We start from the raw sequence: 18,416 nt of genomic DNA, 5'->3' as shown, positions 1-18,416 counted from the left end.
GAGAAAAGAGTCGTTAATCTGCGAGCTCAAGTCTTATCCCACTGTCCTTGGTCATGACAGATTGTTCTCTGTTCCCGTTCTGGGGTGCCCACTCTGTGTGTCTTCTAGTGCCTCTAGGTCTCAGCTTTATCTCTGCAGTGCTGACTCGTTGTGTGTGTGTGTCCACGTGCGTGTCTTCTCAGGACTCTGCTTCTCCCTGATTCTCTATAGCTTTCTGACTCTGTCTCCACGTCTCACTGTTCCTAGAAGCCATAAGAGACATGGGTTCTCTCGAAAAATGCAACCAACTAGCCTTTTTGGGGACCCTCAGAAAACATGTTGTTGGCCTTAGGCCCCATGACAGAGAACAAGGAGATTCTGGAGTAAAAAGTGCCAAAATCTCCGTAGGATCTGTGAGAACCTCATTATGCAGGGAGTGACCACATGGTGGTGGTGACCACTCCTCCCTCTTGTTCTGGAGGACACGTTAAACCACGTCATGATCATTACGTGGTCCCAGTCTCTGTTCAGATCACTCAGCGCCTGGCTGCAGGTCTGTCTGCTGAGTCCCTGTGTCCTCACCACAGAGGAAGGGGCTGTGGAGTTAAAGGGGAAACTGACTCTCAGTGTCACTCAGTGCATGAGCTGGGACACCCCTCATCCCTGTGCTCAGGAGTCTTTCTCAGTCCCTCTTTCTCATCCTCTGTCTCATGCTCTGACTCTGTCATATCGGTTTTCTCTCTGGATTATAACAAGGTCTCTGTTTCTTCTCCTTTGCCTCCCTCCCACCCACTCTCTCTCCTGACTTTGTCTGTGACTATTTATGTCTGTCTTTCTCTCCCTGTACTAACATTGTACTCAACACCACATCACACCCTGATGCTCCAGGGCACAAAGAGAACAGAGGCTGTGCTGGCTGCACTCTCCTGTTATCACGATGTCCAGAGGATCACTGGGGGCCAACCACACACGGGGGAGTGACTGAGAAAGCTGTAGCATCTGTAGGTTCCCACATGTGCAGTCATCATTGGGACCACGGAGAAATGAGCTCGGGTGTGACTGGCGGGAAGCTCCTCTACTAATTGCTGAGAATTCCGTGTGTCCCCCTCCTTGAGAAGGATACATGTGTCCAACACCAGTTCTGAGTGACAGCACAGGGCCACAGTCCCTCCTGCAGGCACAAGGGAGCCTGGGTGGGCCGAGATGATGGGCTTTGTGAACACACCTGGGGAGAGAGAGTGAGATTCCACGTGCACCCTCCTCACCCTTCTCCTGATATTGTCAGAGTGATTTCCACCTCCCTCAAGCCCAAAGCTGTCTCAATGCCTTCCCATGCCTTTGTTACTTCATTTTCTCTGAGCCTCATTCTCCATCATCTCCCTCATGACTTTTATAGCCTGGATTTCACCGCCTCATCTCCGTCTGCTTTTCTGTCTCTCTTGGCTAAATGCTCTTAACCTCCTCAGTGTTGGTTCTAAGCTCTGTGACCTTTAGATCCACTTTCCACTTTCTGGTCTCCAATGGGATCTGGACTCTTGGGAGGGCCATCTTGACACAGCAGGGTCATTGGGTGGGGTGGACTTCTCTTATCTGTGACCATGATGTCTAGGGTGTTACTGTGTCCTGGCCATACAGAGGGGATGTGGTTGTAAGTTCTGGAACATCCATAGATCCCTGCATGTGCTGTGGTCACAGGGCTCATGGTGAAGGGGTTGAAAAGAGCTTTCTGGAGCTCAGTGACATGGGTCACATCTAGTTGAATATTTTGAATATGACAAATTGAAGGGGGAATTGACTGAAGACTCACATTCCCTCCTAGGGGAACCACAGTGCTCTACCAGGTTGACAGGGAGGGCTGATCGTGTCCACCTGGGAGAGAAGGAGGCACAGACTTAGAGAGGAAAATGGGGAGCATCCCCTCCCCCCACTGCCAGTAGGGGGCTTTTCCTCCTTTACACTCTTTCAGGGCTTCTCGTCCAAACCAGAGTCCATGCCCAGAGAGAACTGATGGCAGGCAAGCCCACAGCCCACCCCTGCATGGGCATGATAAGTCTTCCCAGATCAAGAATTTTGCTTAGACTGTTGATAAAATGTTGAAGAAAAGTTCTCTTGAAATTTCTCAATAATAAAAAATATGCATGCCAGAGATGGGTGAAATCTAAAGGATTTAAGCAACATAAGAAAAAACTAGGAAACTCATTGAGAAACGTGTTCCTTCACCAGGATGTGTTACATAGTCTATGAAGACACTGCCCTCTGAACATCCCTTCTCAGACTCTGACAGCAGGAACACCCTTTATCTCAGCATCAGGAATGGGCTGGAGAATCTGAGATGTTCTTAGTCCTCAAAGGGTTCCATGTAGCCCAGCATGGGCTTCTTTCCTCCTCACGGAGATTATTGTAATCCATCCCCAGAGACTCCAGATTCTGTACATCATAGGATCCCTCAGGAGATTGGCTCAGGCCACAGAAGATGTCCAGGGAGGCTTTCTAGGACAAAATTAGAGCCTAGGTATAGCCCCACTTCTTGTGCTCTCAAGTGATTCCTGTCCAGCTCTCCCAAGTCATTTGCATCACCCACTCCTGTGTTCCACCCATCCCACCTGGGACAACCATTTGTGTCTGGCCAACTCAGCCACCTGGGACTGGGGAAGGACTCACCTAGAAGTGCCCAGATCTTCTGTACCAGACAGGATCTCAAAAGGAAAATCACATCAGAGATGATTTGTCCCATATGCGTCCCACCCTCCTAGGAACGGTACCTTGTCTTGGATATTAGCCTTGGCAGGTCAGCCTGGGCTCAGACAGCAGAGGAACTCAGCTTCCCACAAGCCTCCAGCCCTGGGCTATAAAGAGCTCACATCTTCAGGACAGGGTTTTACACAATCAGCATCACCTCCCTTCCCTTCAGGCCTTACGAAAACACAGGAGGTTGGAGATTTCGGGGCACATGGCACTACTTCTGTTGGGCCGGGAGCAGGAACTGAGCAAAATTGGAAAATGAACAACATGTGATTTCCATGGCCCAAATTCAGTTTTCAGAGTTTAAAGGTGCTCCACCACACGGGAAGATGACAAACTTCTTCCCACGCTAAATATGGGAGGTGTTGTGGATGAATACAGACAACGTTCATGGTTCAGCACAGCCCCTAATGAAGGACTGACATAAACCACATCACTGAACAACCTCTCATATCCAAGTTTCAAATTTAATTTTTCTACCTCCAAAATCATATAAAGCAACTTACTGCCTTTTTTGAGATATATGCATGATTCGATTTATAATATGCCACATTCTTCTGCTAAATTAACACATATTTATTGTTAACGTTGTAAAATATTTTTAGATAAAAATAAAGTACTTATTCTATTATTTTCAAAACTATGTTAATTGCAAATTAAGAAATGCTTGCAAATTTTAAAATTTTCCCACCAAGCATCAAGCAAGCTTGATTCTGTGCTACTAGCACAGAACAGAACATGCAAACTCTGGCTGTTGAAGTTCTATGTAAAATTTCTCTTGACTCATGAGTCAAACTCAGAAATCCCTCTCTCACTTCCACACAACGCAAATAATATATGTACAGCCATGTGTCACTTTTTGATGGGGATATGTTCTGAGAAATGTGTCCTTAGGTGATTTCATTCTTGTGTGAGCATCATAGAATGTACTTACTCAAACCTAGATGGTACAGCCTACCACACACCTAGGGTCTATGGTACTAATCTTATGGGACCACCAATGTGTATGTGGTCCTTCATTGACTCAAACGTCATTATGCAGTGCACGACTGTATACACACATTCGTATGTGAAACATGAATACATACATAGATATATGTAAATATAATACTGAAAGTACTTTCAGAAAACCCCATAAAATTCTCTGAAAAAATAAATTATTTCAAGGAAAAAAGCAGAAAATTAACACTGAACCTGAAAAAAGGATATTCACAATAATAATGCCATCACTTCTGTGGTCTCCTATCCATCCCCGCACTTCCCATGACATGAAATAACCACCATTCTGGATCTTCTGTTCACCTCTTCCGTGTTATTTTTGTAGATCTGGTTCTGCAGTGCAACATCGTGTGTACAGTTACCCACACTATATTGTACACTTAACATTTTGTTAAGAGGTTAGATTTCATGCTGTGTCCTTAACACAATAAAGTAATTTAAAAAAATCAGAAATATGTGATAAAATGGTACATATCTTTCCCTCTAGAAATGATGAGTATTGGGGATTATCCATATAGTAACCTACTAATTAACAAGTGTAAAATCACATATTAAGTTATGTGTTAAATCTACATCCCACGGAGCTAGGATAAGAGATGACAGGAGATGAAAACTCATCTGGGACAAGATGGAAGACCTTGGTTTGATGAGGTGACATTTGAGGACAGAGCTGAAGGTTGAGAGGGACTTCCCACCTCAGGTGAATGGGAGAGAAATAGAGAATTCCAGGAGGAGGCAACAGCACGTGGAAGGAGCCTTTGCTCTGAATTTGGGAATTCCATTCAACTGTCCTTATCTCTACATGTGTCTACTCTTTGCATTCTTCTGCAAATTGGTTGTAGCATCATTATAATTCCTTCATTAATAATGAGCTAAATAAAAATGTTAACTTGTGTTAAAATGGTAATGATTTTATCTGAAAAAAAATATCACTTACTAAAGTATATGTAAGAAAAGGAATGTTGGCTGTAAGTTGCACACGTCTGTGTCTTAACCCGCTCCTCCCACCAGCAGAAAAATGCAGTAACACATGTGCTGTGTTGCATACCCTGCAGAACTCAGACCAGGAGACACACTTTTAACATCTAACTGTACAGGTCAAGTTCTACTTCTTTATGACAATGAGCACCAAGGAGAAAAACTGAGAAATATGGGGGAAACCATGACTCTTCTCTTGATCTTGGGTGGTGGGTTTTCTTTCTACCAAGCATTCTCTCTCATGGCCTTCTCTTCGAATCTTGCAACACCATCACCCCGTCTTCCTGGAAACAAAACTCTGAGTCACTTCTGTCTCCTCAGTGCCTCTTGTGTCCTTTCTCAGATATCTCCTCCTGATCCTGTGGTCCTGTTTTCCAATGTTATGGGTCATTGCATTGGGTTAGGACTCTGAATATGAAGGGAAAGCTGAGACTTTTATTTAAATATTCACCCATCATCCACTGCCTGTGTGACTTTGGGTAGTAAAGTCCAATCTCTGAGCCTCAGTTTCCTCATTTGGAACAATTTATCACGAACCCAACTAGTCAGAGTGGGCGTGGGGGTCAGTGTTGCCTGGCTCACGGATGGAGCTCAATCTGCATTAATTTCCAGACTGGAATAAGATCTGTGGGAGTTGGTGTGTGACAGGTTCACGATGCAAGACTCCACAGTCAAGGTGGATGATTGATATGCCAACTCAAGAGCCCTAGTCAGCTCCTAAACACTGAGAAATGCTATTTATAATATTTCTGAAATATATAGTCACAGCCAAATGCAGAGAATGAGAGATGAGAGTTCCCAACATTGAGAGGGAAGCACAACAGATAAATGATGCCAAAGCTGAGTGGCCATTGGTGCCTAGGACTAGCAAGGGGTCATTATAGAGGGGGTTTCCACCTCTGTGTGGACACACGACAGGAAGCCCAGGATCCTCACAAGCAGGGAAGGGATCAGGGCTCTGTAGTGAATTTGGAGGATGTGTTGCTCCTTTCCTGGTTTTTTTTGGATGGACACTGGGATATCTCTGCCCACTGACCTCAGCCCATGGTCTGTGCTGAGCCAGCTCCCGTGTGTGTGCATGGAACAGATTCACAGCAGTGTAGGCAGACATGGATGTCTGCCCCACCTGTGAGTGTGAGGCTTCCATTGGAATCATCCTTACCAGATACAACCCTGAGATTTGGAGAGTGGGTACCACAAGGCAGAAGCAGCTGCAAAAATCCCCCTCAACATGCCTGACTCCCAGCACAGCCCTGGGAGAAAACGTCTACTGAAAATCAGGTGCTTGGAAAGTCTTCCAATAAGTGTGAGCAGCAAAGAGGAGTCCTGATAATGATGGGCAGTGCTACAAAGACAATCTACCGACTCATTAATGTGGATTATCATATCCAGGGAAACAGAATGATCGGCATATATGAGACTTATTTTAAATTAAGCGTGTGTTTACATATCTGAAAATTAAAGGAGGAAATTGAATTTTTGAGGCAAGAAGGTGGGTTATGCTGTAGAAGAAGCCATTCAACCACTCTATGTCTTTTGATAATCTAATTATATTGATAGTGATTATAGATATGTAAGGACTTACTTTTGCCATTTTATTAGCTGTGTCCTGACTCTTCTGTAGTTTCTTTGTTCCTTTCTTACTCAGATGAGGGGATTACAGGGTCAGAAATAGCAGATTCACAGAATGTCATCTATGAGAACTTCTGACGTAGAAATTCCACAGGAAAAAATGAGCCACTTTTCCCCTGTACACTTTCTCCAATTCCCCCTCATTGGGGACCAAGATGGGACCAGGCCTCCTAATTATGGTTCAGTCTGGAACCAAGACCTTGTGTGATCTCCACACTAGTGCCTAATGGGGTTGACCCCCATCTCTGAAATAACCCCTGCATCTGTACTGTTGGCCTCTATCCCAATTCAGATTCAAGGGTCATGATGGCTTCTACAACTCATATGACTTATTTTAAAGCATTAATTCCATATCCTCTGTTATTGGGCAAACTGTTTCTTCAGAGACCCAGTATCTCCTCTGGCAAGCAGCTCATTGTCTGACTGGGCTCAAGTGAGGATGAACAAGCAGATAGTGATTATATTTTGAGGGAACATCAATGCTAACATTTGAAGTATTTGCTGTAAGAAATCAAGAGCAACTTTGATTGATATTAGTGTCAAGTGAAGGCTATGGCTTTCTCCATCCTGATGAAATCCCATCTTGCTAAATTGTATAGAAGTGAAACAAAAGTTTTGAACAGAAATGTGTTATGTACCAGTAATAACAAGTGGACTTATGAGTCAACAAACAAAAGTCAAGAAGAACACTGTCATTATTCCAGATGGTGGTTTCCATCTTGAACAAAACTCTCCAAATTACATTATAGTTTACCACCATTATGGGTCCCATAGGATTCTTTTTCTTCCTTTATTTATAAAGTTAAACTTAGTCTTGGTTCTCTAAATAATAAATGCTGTGTCCTTTGGAACTGTATTGTGGAAATGAATAATCCTACACTCATGTGTCTTAAAAATTCCCTTCATTCGCTCACCATCATGTTTGAAAATTGATCTGTATTACTGTTTGTTGTTGTTTTCTGCATTCAGACATTTTACTATTTTTTAAAGGCATAATTGACATATAACGTTATGTTAACTATTTGTAGTTTTACTTTGTGCGTTTTACTACCAGAAATATTCCATTGCATATGCATAACAAAATGTTCATTACTTATGAGATATATTTCTATGGTTTGTGTCTAAAATGAACAATACCCCTGTCAATATCAATGTGTATATAAATATATTATTGTTTACACGTGCATATTTTAATCCTGGGTGTGTAAATATGTTATATACATTTATTAGATAAAAGAAAGAGACACACGGTTTTGTGTCTCTTTCTTTTAACTAATATTCTACTCCCGAAATTGGCTGAAGATAATTGTTATCTACTCCCCAAATTGATTAAAGCAATTTGTGTTCCTCACAGAAAAGTGTTGAGATTCTAAACACTCAATATTTTACTCCTCCAGTTGATTTTGCCCTTTCTTTGGTTTCTAATATTGATATACCAGGATTTCGACATCACAATTTCATTGACTTGGGAGTGTGGAGACCTTCTGGAGAAGGAAAAACCAAGACGAGGTAAGGTTTTCACAAGTGTGGCAAGGGGCTGGCATCCTTGACCAAGAAGAGGGTGAACCAGTCCAAGAACTGTGAATCATCTGGTAATGCTGGACTCTGGCCACAGAGTCTTGAGCACCCTGAGGTATTTCTGAATTTTATATTTCAGCAACAGGAAAATTTTCAGTAATGGAACGTGTGAACAGATTGCTATTTTGAGAAGAGCAACACTCTGCAGGGACTGTTCTATAGGAAGACTGTATTGATATACACAATGATACAACTCCATCATTAATCCAACCCTTAGATGATGAGTCAGTCAGTAATCTAAGTGGTTTATGAACATTTCTCATATAACCCTGACAGAAATCCTACAACAAAAATACATTCACAGTTGAGTGGGATGCGGCAGGAGGAGTTCTCTGTCATTACCCCAGTCTAAGAGGATTGGAGAGTAGTTTGCTATATTGAAATTGACTCGAGGAGCTGCCCATGAGAAGGGGCACATAGCAATTTCTCAGGTTGTATGTGTGTCTGGGGAGGAGTGCTGGTCAACCAGAATGAGTTTGTTTTGTAGGAAGGAACCAATTTCGCTGGTGCTGGGGAGTTTACCTCAGCCTGATCATCAACTTCATTAAGTGCCAGGTGGAGATAGTTGGACCTTACTAGAAGGAAGGAGGAAACCTGTGGAGGTTATTTGTGTAGGGTAGGGTCAGTGAAAGACAAGTTTGGGGACTTGAGAATAAAACACTTTATCAGGGAGTGAGGGCCTGGTAGGAGGCAGGGAGGAGGCTGATGGGGTGGCAACAATGAGATGTTTTGAGGCTTCAACTGAACTTGACTGTGATGATGGTCCAGGGTCAAGGAAAGAAGGGCTTAGGGGCAGAACTGTGGATTTGTTCATTGTATGTGAGGTGGAAGAGAGCGAAGAATGGAGGGCTCTTCCACACTCTGTCTTGCTTGACTGGAGGAGCCAATGGGGCCATCACAGGGTGGATGACCCCAAGAGGAGAAGGAGGCCTAAGGAGATGTTTATAATGCTGTCAACTGACTCGCAGAGGGAAACACACCTCCCTCCTGGCCTGGGTCTGTGGTTTGTCTCACAAACACTTCCTTTCTCTAACTTCCTTGGTTCTATAGGCAACAGCACCTTCTCTTCATCATTCTCCACCAAAACTCCTTAGTCATTTCTGCCCCCTCACCACCTCTTGTCCCCAGGACAATAACTCTTCACCTGATACTGAGAATTCTGTCTCCATTCTTTGAGCAAAAGCACTAGTTGGAGAGAATTCACAGGTATGTTTTTGTTGTTTTTCCAATCATCAGTTGGTGGACATTTGGGCTTTCGTCACTTTTTGTCTATTGTGAATAGTTATTCTATGAACACACTTGCATAAGTGTTTGTTCAAATACATGTTGGCAATTCTTTTTTCTTTTCTTTATTGTGTTAAGAGCACTTAACATAATATCTACCCTCTTTACAAATTTTCGTACACAGTGTGGTATTGTTAATTATAGGCACACAGTTGTATGGCAGATCTCTAGTATTTATTAATCTTGACTAACCAAAACTTAGACCTAGAAAGGGAATTTATAGGTCATATGGTAATTCTGGGTTTAACTTTTTAAGGAACTGCCAAACTGTTTTCCACAATGGCCAAACCATTTCACAATCCCACCAACAATGTATATGGATTCAGATTTCCCCACATCCTGATCTACACTTGTTATTTTTTTCAAATTATGCTCTATCTAGTGGCTGTGAAGTGACAACTCAGTGGTTTTATTTGCATTTCTCTAATTGCTAATGAGTTGACCATCTTTCATGTGCTTGTTGTGACAAACATATGCTTGTTTCTTATACTTTTTTGGTACATCTTTGTAGAAATGTCTATTCAAGCCTTGGGACTGTTTTTTAATTGAGTCATTTTTTTGTTTGTTATGTTAAAGGTATTCTTTATATATTGTGGATTCTAGAACCTTATTAAATGTATGATTTATAAATATCTTTTCCAATTTTGTAGGTTCAGTTTTACACTTAATAAATATTTTAAAATTTGATGATGTTCAGTTAATCTATTTTTTTATTTGCCTCTTGTTCTTAAATGTTATATCTAAGAAAACATTGTCAAGTCCAAGGTCATAAAAATTGATTGCATGTTTTTCTCGAAGAGTTTTATACTTTTAGCTCTTATATTAATCCATTTCAAGATAGTTTTTGCATACTTGTGTGTAGGGCTCCAGATTTTTTCTTTTGCCTGTGGATATCCAGTTTTCCCCACACAATTTGTTGAAGAGACAATTCATTTCCCATTGAGTGGTCTTGGCACCTCCATCTATAGTCAGTTACTCAAATGTATGGGTTCATATCTCATCATTCAAATTTATTTCATGAAGTTATATGTCTGTCTTCATGCCAGCACCACACTGATGTGATTACTCAGGCTTTGTAGTAAGCTTGATATCAGGAAGTGTGAGTTATCCAACTTTGTTGTTTTGTTTTCAAGATTTTTTGGTTCTTCTGAGTCTTTTGCAATTACCTTGAATTAGAGAGATGGCATTTTCATTTCTGCAGAAATTGCCTTTGGGATTATGAAATGGATTGAATTGATTCTGTAGATTGCCTTGGAGAGTATTGTCATCTTTATGATGTTAAATCTTCCAAGCCATGATCCTGGAATATCTTTTTACTGATTTTCAAATTTTCTTCAGCATATTAAAAAAATATACAGTGTATAAATGTTGCACTTCCTTTGATAAATTCATTCCTATGTACATTTTCTTTTGAATGCAGTTATGAGTTGAACTGTATCACCTATGATGATGTGTTGAAGTCCTCAGTGCCTGTACCTGTGAATGTGAGGTAAGATAATATTGCAATGAATTAAGACAGGCCTTGATCTGGGATCTCTGTAGTTCTTATCAGAAGCAGAGAATAGGCAGCAATTCCTGAGGAGGTGTCAACCATGTGAAGATGGAGGCAGAGATTGGAATCATGCTGCATAGGAGTTCCTTGGGCCAACAAGAGCTAAGAAGAGACAGGAAGGATTTTTCCCTACAGCCTGCATAGCGAGCATGGGCTTGCTGACCCCTTGATTGTGGACATATGGTCTCCAGAATTGTAAGAGAATAATTTTCTGTTGTTTTAAACCACTTATTTGGTAGTATTTTGTTACAAAAGCACTAAGAAACTAATACAAGGTAGAAACACATAGTGTTTTCAAGACTGGGCTCTAGTATCTGGCAGCCTGGCCTCATTCCTGGGTCTTTTACTCTTTGCCTCTGTAACTCTGAGCAAGCTGCGTGATCTCTGAACCTCAACATCCTCAATTTGAAAATGTTGATGGTATTAATAGCATCTTTATGAGGTTTACATGAGAAACAAATTATTTATTACATTGAAAACTTCACAAAACTGCATGCTGCCTTTTTATCTGAAGGATATTGAACATAATTGTAGAGATATTTCTATGGGGATACCATGAGACTCAGCAGCACTGTGACCCATGTCTGGTCCCTACATTACTGTGAAGGGGCCAGATACAGATGGGATCCATGTGGGGACACAGGCCTGTGTTGAGCCTGAGGACAGAACCAGGTGGTGGAGGAGCAGGGTATGGAGGCCCCTGCCCTGTCACCGCCACCTCCAGGGTCCCTTTCCTTTGGGGGCATTTGCAATGTCTGCAGTCATTGTGCACATGCAGTGATTGGGGACTGCTGTCTTGTTCTGGGATCTCACGGTTCCTGATATAGCTTGGTGTTCAGAACATCCATGTTCTCCGGCCATGGATGGTCACATACACACTACTGTGAAAAGAAGGCTGGAAAATCAAGGTTCTAGGTGCTGTGGTGCACCGGAGGAAATGCATCTCCTCAAGAGGCCTCATTTTTTTCGCTTCTACAGAAGGGAAGTCTATACGAAATGAAACTACTGTTTGTGGGGTATCATTAATTCAGGGTCTGTCACTGGAGCTTTTGTTCTGTTGGAATGTCTCCACCACCCAAGTATCATCTCCACCTTGAAGATGACTACACCAAGGCTTAGGGATGCTCTGTCTGTTCTTCAGCGTCAGGCATCCAGCAAGTTTTCATCTTGGAGTGGAATCCAGATCACCCTGACCCCAGAGTCTATCGCTCCATGCACACAACTTCCTGCCTTGAAATTACAGAGACTGGAGGTGAGGCAGAGACCAGGACCATGAATGTGGTAGTGAGGGTCCTGCCAGCTACTCAGGACGATGCTTGGGTAGGACTGAGTTGGGAGGCAGTGAGCCACCTTACTGGAGACAGACCTATAAGTAGTTCAGATGGTTGTCCTAATCCAGTGTGTTTTAGGTAAATTACTTCATGAACCTGAGATCTTCTTTACAAAAAAGGAGATGACGCTCACCTAATAGTTATATGGTGAAGACTCAGCGATGGGGTGTGTGCAGCACCCAGTCCAGGTTGTGGGACCCAGGAGGCACTCAGAAAATGCTGTTAGGTACCACAGTGTACAATAACTAATTGCTCATTGCTTTATGCTGAGCTGACTCCGTGGGTGGTGACTGCATGATAGGACAAGGCTCCCAGCTGGGTTAATGTTCTGCTGTCACTATGTTGACGTTTTAACACGTGGCCCTGCATTTTAGTTTTGCACTGTGCCCCACAAAGTATGTAGTTGATCTCTCCTCTACAATTAAGCTCCTGTATTTGATTGGCTCATTTTAATTTGTTACCTCATTGGTAACAAATTACCAATGTGACGTATTGGATATAACAGATTAAGAGCAACATAGTTTGTCTGAATAAAGTGTCACTTTATTTAGTGCCTAGTGCAAACTGTGACCTTCTCCACCCTACTTCCATCTTGGCTCACTAAATTGTATGTAAAATAAATATAGGTGGTAAACAGAAATGTTTTATTTACCCATAACAAGTGGACTTGTGTGTCAACAAATGAAAGTCAAGAAGAACTTTGTCAGTGTTGCAGAGGTCACCATGAATTACATCTTGAACAAAACTTTCCAATATCACCTTCTAGGTTACCAGATAATGGATTACATAGGAATCTTTTCCTTCCATTATTACAGGGTTAAAATTAGTCATGACTCCCTAAATATAAATGCTGCCTCCACTTGACATTATGTATGGAATGGAATAATCCTATGATTATCGTGTTTGAAAATTTATCTGATTGTAATTTCAGTATGTGCATTTTACTGCCATACAATATTTCATTGCATACGTATACCACAAATATTCATTCATTGTCAGACTGATTTCTATGTTTTTTTTTTTTTGTCTAAAATGAACAATAGATATGTCAATGTTCTTGTAAAAGTATCACTGTGCATATGCACACATTTTCCTCTAGGGAATATAGTTATGGACTAGAGATGTGTTTCTTCTCCTTTTAACTGATAATTGTTATCTATGCCCCACATTGACTGAAGCAATCTGTACTCATAACAGTAATGTATTGTGATTCTAAGACTCAATATTTTCTCCCATATTGATATCGTCATTGTTTTCCCTTTTGTCTTTAAATGGTTCTCCTAGGATTGTGGAATCATGATTTCTTTAAAACTGTGGCATAAAATTGAAAAGGAAATTGTCTTATCATGATGTTTAAAATAGAAGGAAGCATTCGTCACATGAGGCTATTGGTGAGGTAAGCTGCCTCTGGCTCTTACTCACCTAAAACGACAGTTCTATTCATTACTTCCCAACTCTGTACTCAGTGCATTCACACTGACATCTTGAAATTGGCCATGAAGGGAGTATTTACAACAAAGAATAAGCAATCTCACAAATCAGGGCTTTTGGAAAAGTGATTTTTCCATAGAGCTGGTTTACCAGCACACCACCAAGCTGTCTTCTCAAACACCAGTATACTCCTTGAAACTGTTGGTATTTCTGTAGAAATTATACCAGGGATCATGTGATGGGGAGAGAACAGTTTGATGAGTCTAGAGAAGGTTTTAGTAAATGTTTTTGGATTTATCTGTTTAAAACTGGACTTGATAGTCACGCATTTATTCAGTTATTTAAAGCATATTCTGTTTCTGGGCTTAAGGAATAGAGGTAATAGCACACGTGAGAGAATATGGAAATTAAACATAAAGAAAAATGTGTTACAAGACAGTGGGTCATAACATGAAGGTGTGTAAAGGTGTGGGATGTACCCTCCTGGCATAGGGGTGATGAAAGAGGGGGGACAGCCAAGGAAAGTCGTCAGTGGTAGGGACAGAAAGCACCACACTTTAATGGAGGAAGAATCCTGAACTGGGAACAGCCAGATATTTTTCTGCACCCAAACCATGTTGACTCCCTTGAGATTATCAGCAGACAGGTCAACCATCATGTGCTTCAGATTTTCTTCCAGAACCTCCTGGGCACATAAGATTCATTTCCAAGGCTCTACTACTCTGAACAGTGAGTTTGTTGTCTCCTGTGTTTACCTTCTGACTGCATCTTGGGGTCTTCTCTGGCTGTGCCAAGCCCGAAATAGGAACACCCCAAGGAGCACCTGGAGGAAGCCAGCCACGCCCATCCGGATGAGATTCTCCAGTGTGTAATCTTGGGAATGTGAGGCTAGGAATTGTGGACAAAGAGGTCAGAGAGGTTAGGGCAGACAAAACTCACCCCAGGATCCCTGGAGGTCCACCCAGGGCACCCACCTCCCCTTGGCCGGACGTGACCCTCTGCACCAGCCCCATAACTGACAATTTCTCCTGGTCACCACTCTTGGAGTCTGACTTGTTTTGTGAGGGGCTGATGGCATCAGCTGCTTCTGAGAATCACAAAGTGAGGTGGTGAGTGAAGAGTTGTGGAGACACAAGCCTTTCTCCTGGGTTCTGTGCTCTCATATGTCCCTACTTCTCATGTCACGATTTTTGTACAGTCCCTTTATGAGCCCTTCATCTCTTCTCACCACCTTAGCTCTGCTCCCCTCATTGGATTTACTCAGCCTCCTTGTATTCTTTGAACTCAGAACCTGCATCTGAATCACCTTGGAACATTTCGGCTGTGCCCCGAGAGCTAAGGATTACGTCTCCCAACAGGGAAATGAGTGCTGTGCATCCTCTGCTCAGTCTTAGATGTGAGAATTCATAATCTTATTCCCCTACTGCTGAGAGTCCCACTTACTCAACAGCAGGGGACCCAGAGTCCATGGATAAGGGGTAGGAGTCAGGGGCTCCTAATATTCCCCTATGTAGAGCCTCTCCCTGTACCCCCTTGTTTATTACAGTCTCAGATTTCCTGAGGACAGAGCCCTGAGCTGGCTGAGCTCAGAAATCTCAGGGCCGCTCACCTGAGACCATGAGCTCCAGGGTGTCACTGGGGTGTGACAACAGGTAGGGGAAGGTGTTGAGTGAGCTGTAGCACCTGTAGGTGCCCCCGTGGGCTGAAGTCACAGGACTCATGGAGAATTGAGCCTGGTACTGCTGAGCTCGGTACTTTGATCTAAGACGCAGGGGAGGATCGGCTGACCCCTCCTTGGACAGAAGGAAAGTGTCCCTCGAGCTCCATGACTGACACAGCAGGGTCACGTTCTCTCCTGAGGCCACTGTGGGGCCCGGCTGCACCGAGAGGGACGGTGTGTCAGGGAGCTGTCCTAGAGAGAAGAAGGGTGAATGAGGGGCTTCCCACCCCCCTTGTACAGAACTGAGTCCCCAGGCCTCTCTCTGATGACCCTCATCTCTAACTGTCTTGTTTTCTCTGAGTCTCTCCCTCTCCCCGCCCATCCCCTGTCTCTCTCCCTCCCTGGAGACCCCACACTCCTTTGCTTGGCATCACCACCTGTGGCTTCCCCAGCAGGGCCTGTGCAGAGTCTGGGTCCCTGACTGACCCACTGGCTCCTCACATGCCACCAGGATATCCAAGGGGTCGCTGGGGGCCGACCACTCGGAGGAGATATTTTGTCCACCGTAGCATCTGTACTGGCCCCTGTGGGAGGGTCTCACAGTGCCCAGGGAGAAGTTGGCCAGAGAGAGTCCAACCTGGGGCTTCCAGCCAAGGCGCTGGGGGAGGTCATGTGCCCCCTCTCTGGACAGAGTGAATCTGTCATAGCCAACATCAGAGAGACACTGGAGGGTCAGGTTCTGTCCAGAAGCCACAACATGGCTGTGCTGGGTCAGGAGGGAGGGCTTCCTAGACACACCTGGGAGAAAGAACGTGTGTGGATTGCAGGGGCTGACTCCTCCCATAAACCTCCCTTCTCCAGTCCTGCCCTCAAGTCTTACTGTCTCTCACTCTTTGTGCCTCTTCCCCAGGAGCCCCATTCTCCCCTCACCCCACCCACTCACATGGGGATCCCTGAGAATAAGACCCCTGTCTGGTGCCTCAAAACATGGATGGGACCAGGATGGGACATCCTCACCTTGGATCAGGAGCTCCAGGGGGTCACTGGGTCCTGACCACACCTGGGGGTTTTTACTGTCATAGCCATAGCATCTGAACGTCCACCTGTGGCTAGGGGTCACAGGGCCCACAGGGAACAGGGCCTGGGACTGCCCGTTAGGGTTTAGCTGTGGGTCCAGGGTCCAAGAGGGCTGGTGTTCTCCTTCCTTAGTGAGAATGAACCTGTCAAATCCCAGCCATGAGCTACACTGGAGGGTCACGTTCTCTCCTGCGGTCACCACAGGGCTCAGCATGGCTGAGAGTGTGGGTTCGTTGTAGATTCCTAGGAGAGGAGGAGGCAGCATGTTAAATGGGGGTCACACCTCCCTCATATCCCCCAGAGTTGGACTGTGAGAGGAGACACACCCCTGAGAGCAGACCCCTTTCCTGAGTGCAGATACTGAGGCTGGGACCCCTGAGTGTCCTCTCAGCTGTCACCACCAGCTCCAGGGGGTCACTGGGCTCTGACCGTTTTGTGAGTCTGAGATAGTAACAGTGATATGGCCATGCAGATAGGTGTGTCATATGTGGGATGGAGAACTCAGCCTTTTCCCCAGGCTCCAGTGGGTTCTGTCTTCTCCACGACTTTGGGCTTCCCTCTTTATCCAGATGGTACTCCTCAGCCTGCAGTGTCCCCTGACACAAGATGGTCATTGGCTTCCCCTGGGGGATCACTGATCCTGGCTCAGCCCAGATGGTGGGCTTGGGGAGGGTCCCTGGGAGGAATCAGAGGCTGGGTCACAAGATACCTGCCACCCCCAGTTCCTCAACTCCCAGCCCCTTGACCATCCCAGATGATGCCATCCATCAGCCCAGAACTCCTGTTCTCTATCCCCAGCTGCATGAGGGTAGCCTCTTGTCTCCGGTGAGGACGTGGAACCTGGGACACCTGGGGACAGACTCACTTGCCTGCACTGGGGTCCGCAGGCCCACACTCAGTCCTGGAAGAGTGTTCTCTGTGAGAGATTTGCCCCTGGGTGGTGAGCAGAATCCCTCCTCCCCATGAGATTCCTGCATGCTAGGGTCTGCTGACAGACCAGGGCCTGGCTATGGGATGGGGTCCCTCCCAGTCTAGGCCTTCCCTTCCCCCTCCTCAAATCTCACCAAGGCAGAGCAGGGCCATGAGGGTGGGGGTCATGGTGTCTCCTCCCTCTGGCCCCAGCAGTGCAGATGGAGGAGACTGCAATGTCAGGAGGGACAGACAGAGGCACAGGGTGTGGTAACTGTGAAGCTGGTCCTTCATCACGGGGTTGTCACATCAGCAGGACCACAGGAAGAGGAACTACTCCTCCCCAGACTAGGCCTGAAGTTGTACCTCTCAGGAGACATTTCAATGAAATGTGGTCTCCCCTGACCCTCATTGTCTGCCTGATCTGGACTCATCTCACTGGTGGACAGAACTTCACATCAATAGATGTGGTGCCTTCCTGAGATGCCCCTTCCAGGTGAGGGTGAGCCAGGACATGTCCTTCCCTCTCAGAGCCTTCCCCTGAGGTATCCTTCATCCTCAGCCCGTCCATCAGAATATCCCTGTGGGGTCCTCACCACGGACAGTGGTCATCCAGGCCCTGGAGATGCTTCAGGGAAGATGCAGGATCCTGCTGCACTGCAGACCTCAGATCAGCAGAGACCCTCGCTCAACATCTAACTCTATGCTTCAGGTCCAGGTCTTTGTGACAATGAGCACAAAGGAGAAACACAGGGAAATAAGGGAAGGAAACATCAGTCTTCTCCTGACCCTAGAGGATGGGCTTTCTTTCTATCAGAGCCCCCTTCACAGATTTCTCTTTTTTCCTTCAAAAGCATCCACCCTCATCTCTCTGGGAACAAACCTCTGAGTCATTCCTGCTTCCTCAGACCCCTTGTTCCCTTGGGCAGAGCTCCCCTCCTCATGCTGTGGTTCTGTCTTCAGTTTCAGGGGTCAGTGACTGGCTTAGCACTCTTAATTGGGGGACACTGCTGAATCTTACTTAAATATTCATTGATCATCCACTGCCAATGTGAACTAGAGCACCAATGTCAAATTTCTGATCCTCAGTTTCCTCGTCTGCAGCATGTTGTCAAGAACCCTACTCCTCAGAGCGGTTGTGGGGTGAGTGGTGCTGGGTTCATGGGAGGGATCAATCAATTTCCAGGCCATGTTAACACATGAGTGGGTTGGGACATGAAAGTATCATGAGGTTGAACTCCACAGTCAAGTGGATAATTGATGT

General features: G+C 44.7%; 2 protein-coding genes across 2 annotated transcripts in view; both read right to left on the bottom strand.

The window, feature by feature from the left end:
* The window catches only part of LOC131397709 (leukocyte immunoglobulin-like receptor subfamily A member 6), a 120,263-nt gene extending 102,434 nt beyond the window's left edge, over positions 1-17,829 (bottom strand). The window contains exon 1 of the mRNA XM_058530772.1: positions 17,749-17,829. Coding sequence (XP_058386755.1) covers positions 17,749-17,764 — 16 coding nt within the window. The 5' untranslated portion in view covers positions 17,765-17,829. The remainder of the gene's footprint in view (positions 1-17,748) is intronic.
* On the bottom strand, positions 14,258-17,341 carry LOC131397411 (leukocyte immunoglobulin-like receptor subfamily A member 6). Its single transcript, XM_058530262.1, is given in 8 exon segments — positions 14,258-14,394; positions 14,543-14,593; positions 15,116-15,418; positions 15,668-15,964; positions 16,184-16,486; positions 16,617-16,919; positions 17,109-17,144; positions 17,308-17,341. Coding segments are annotated over 8 exon segments (1,464 nt in total).
* Positions 17,830-18,416: the final 587 nt, after the last annotated feature.

This window comes from Diceros bicornis, chromosome 34 (genome assembly GCF_020826845.1).
Source record: "Diceros bicornis minor isolate mBicDic1 chromosome 34, mDicBic1.mat.cur, whole genome shotgun sequence".
In the NCBI taxonomy this organism is placed as follows: domain Eukaryota; kingdom Metazoa; phylum Chordata; class Mammalia; order Perissodactyla; family Rhinocerotidae; genus Diceros; species Diceros bicornis.
This window is presented reverse-complemented; position numbering and strand designations above follow the sequence as displayed.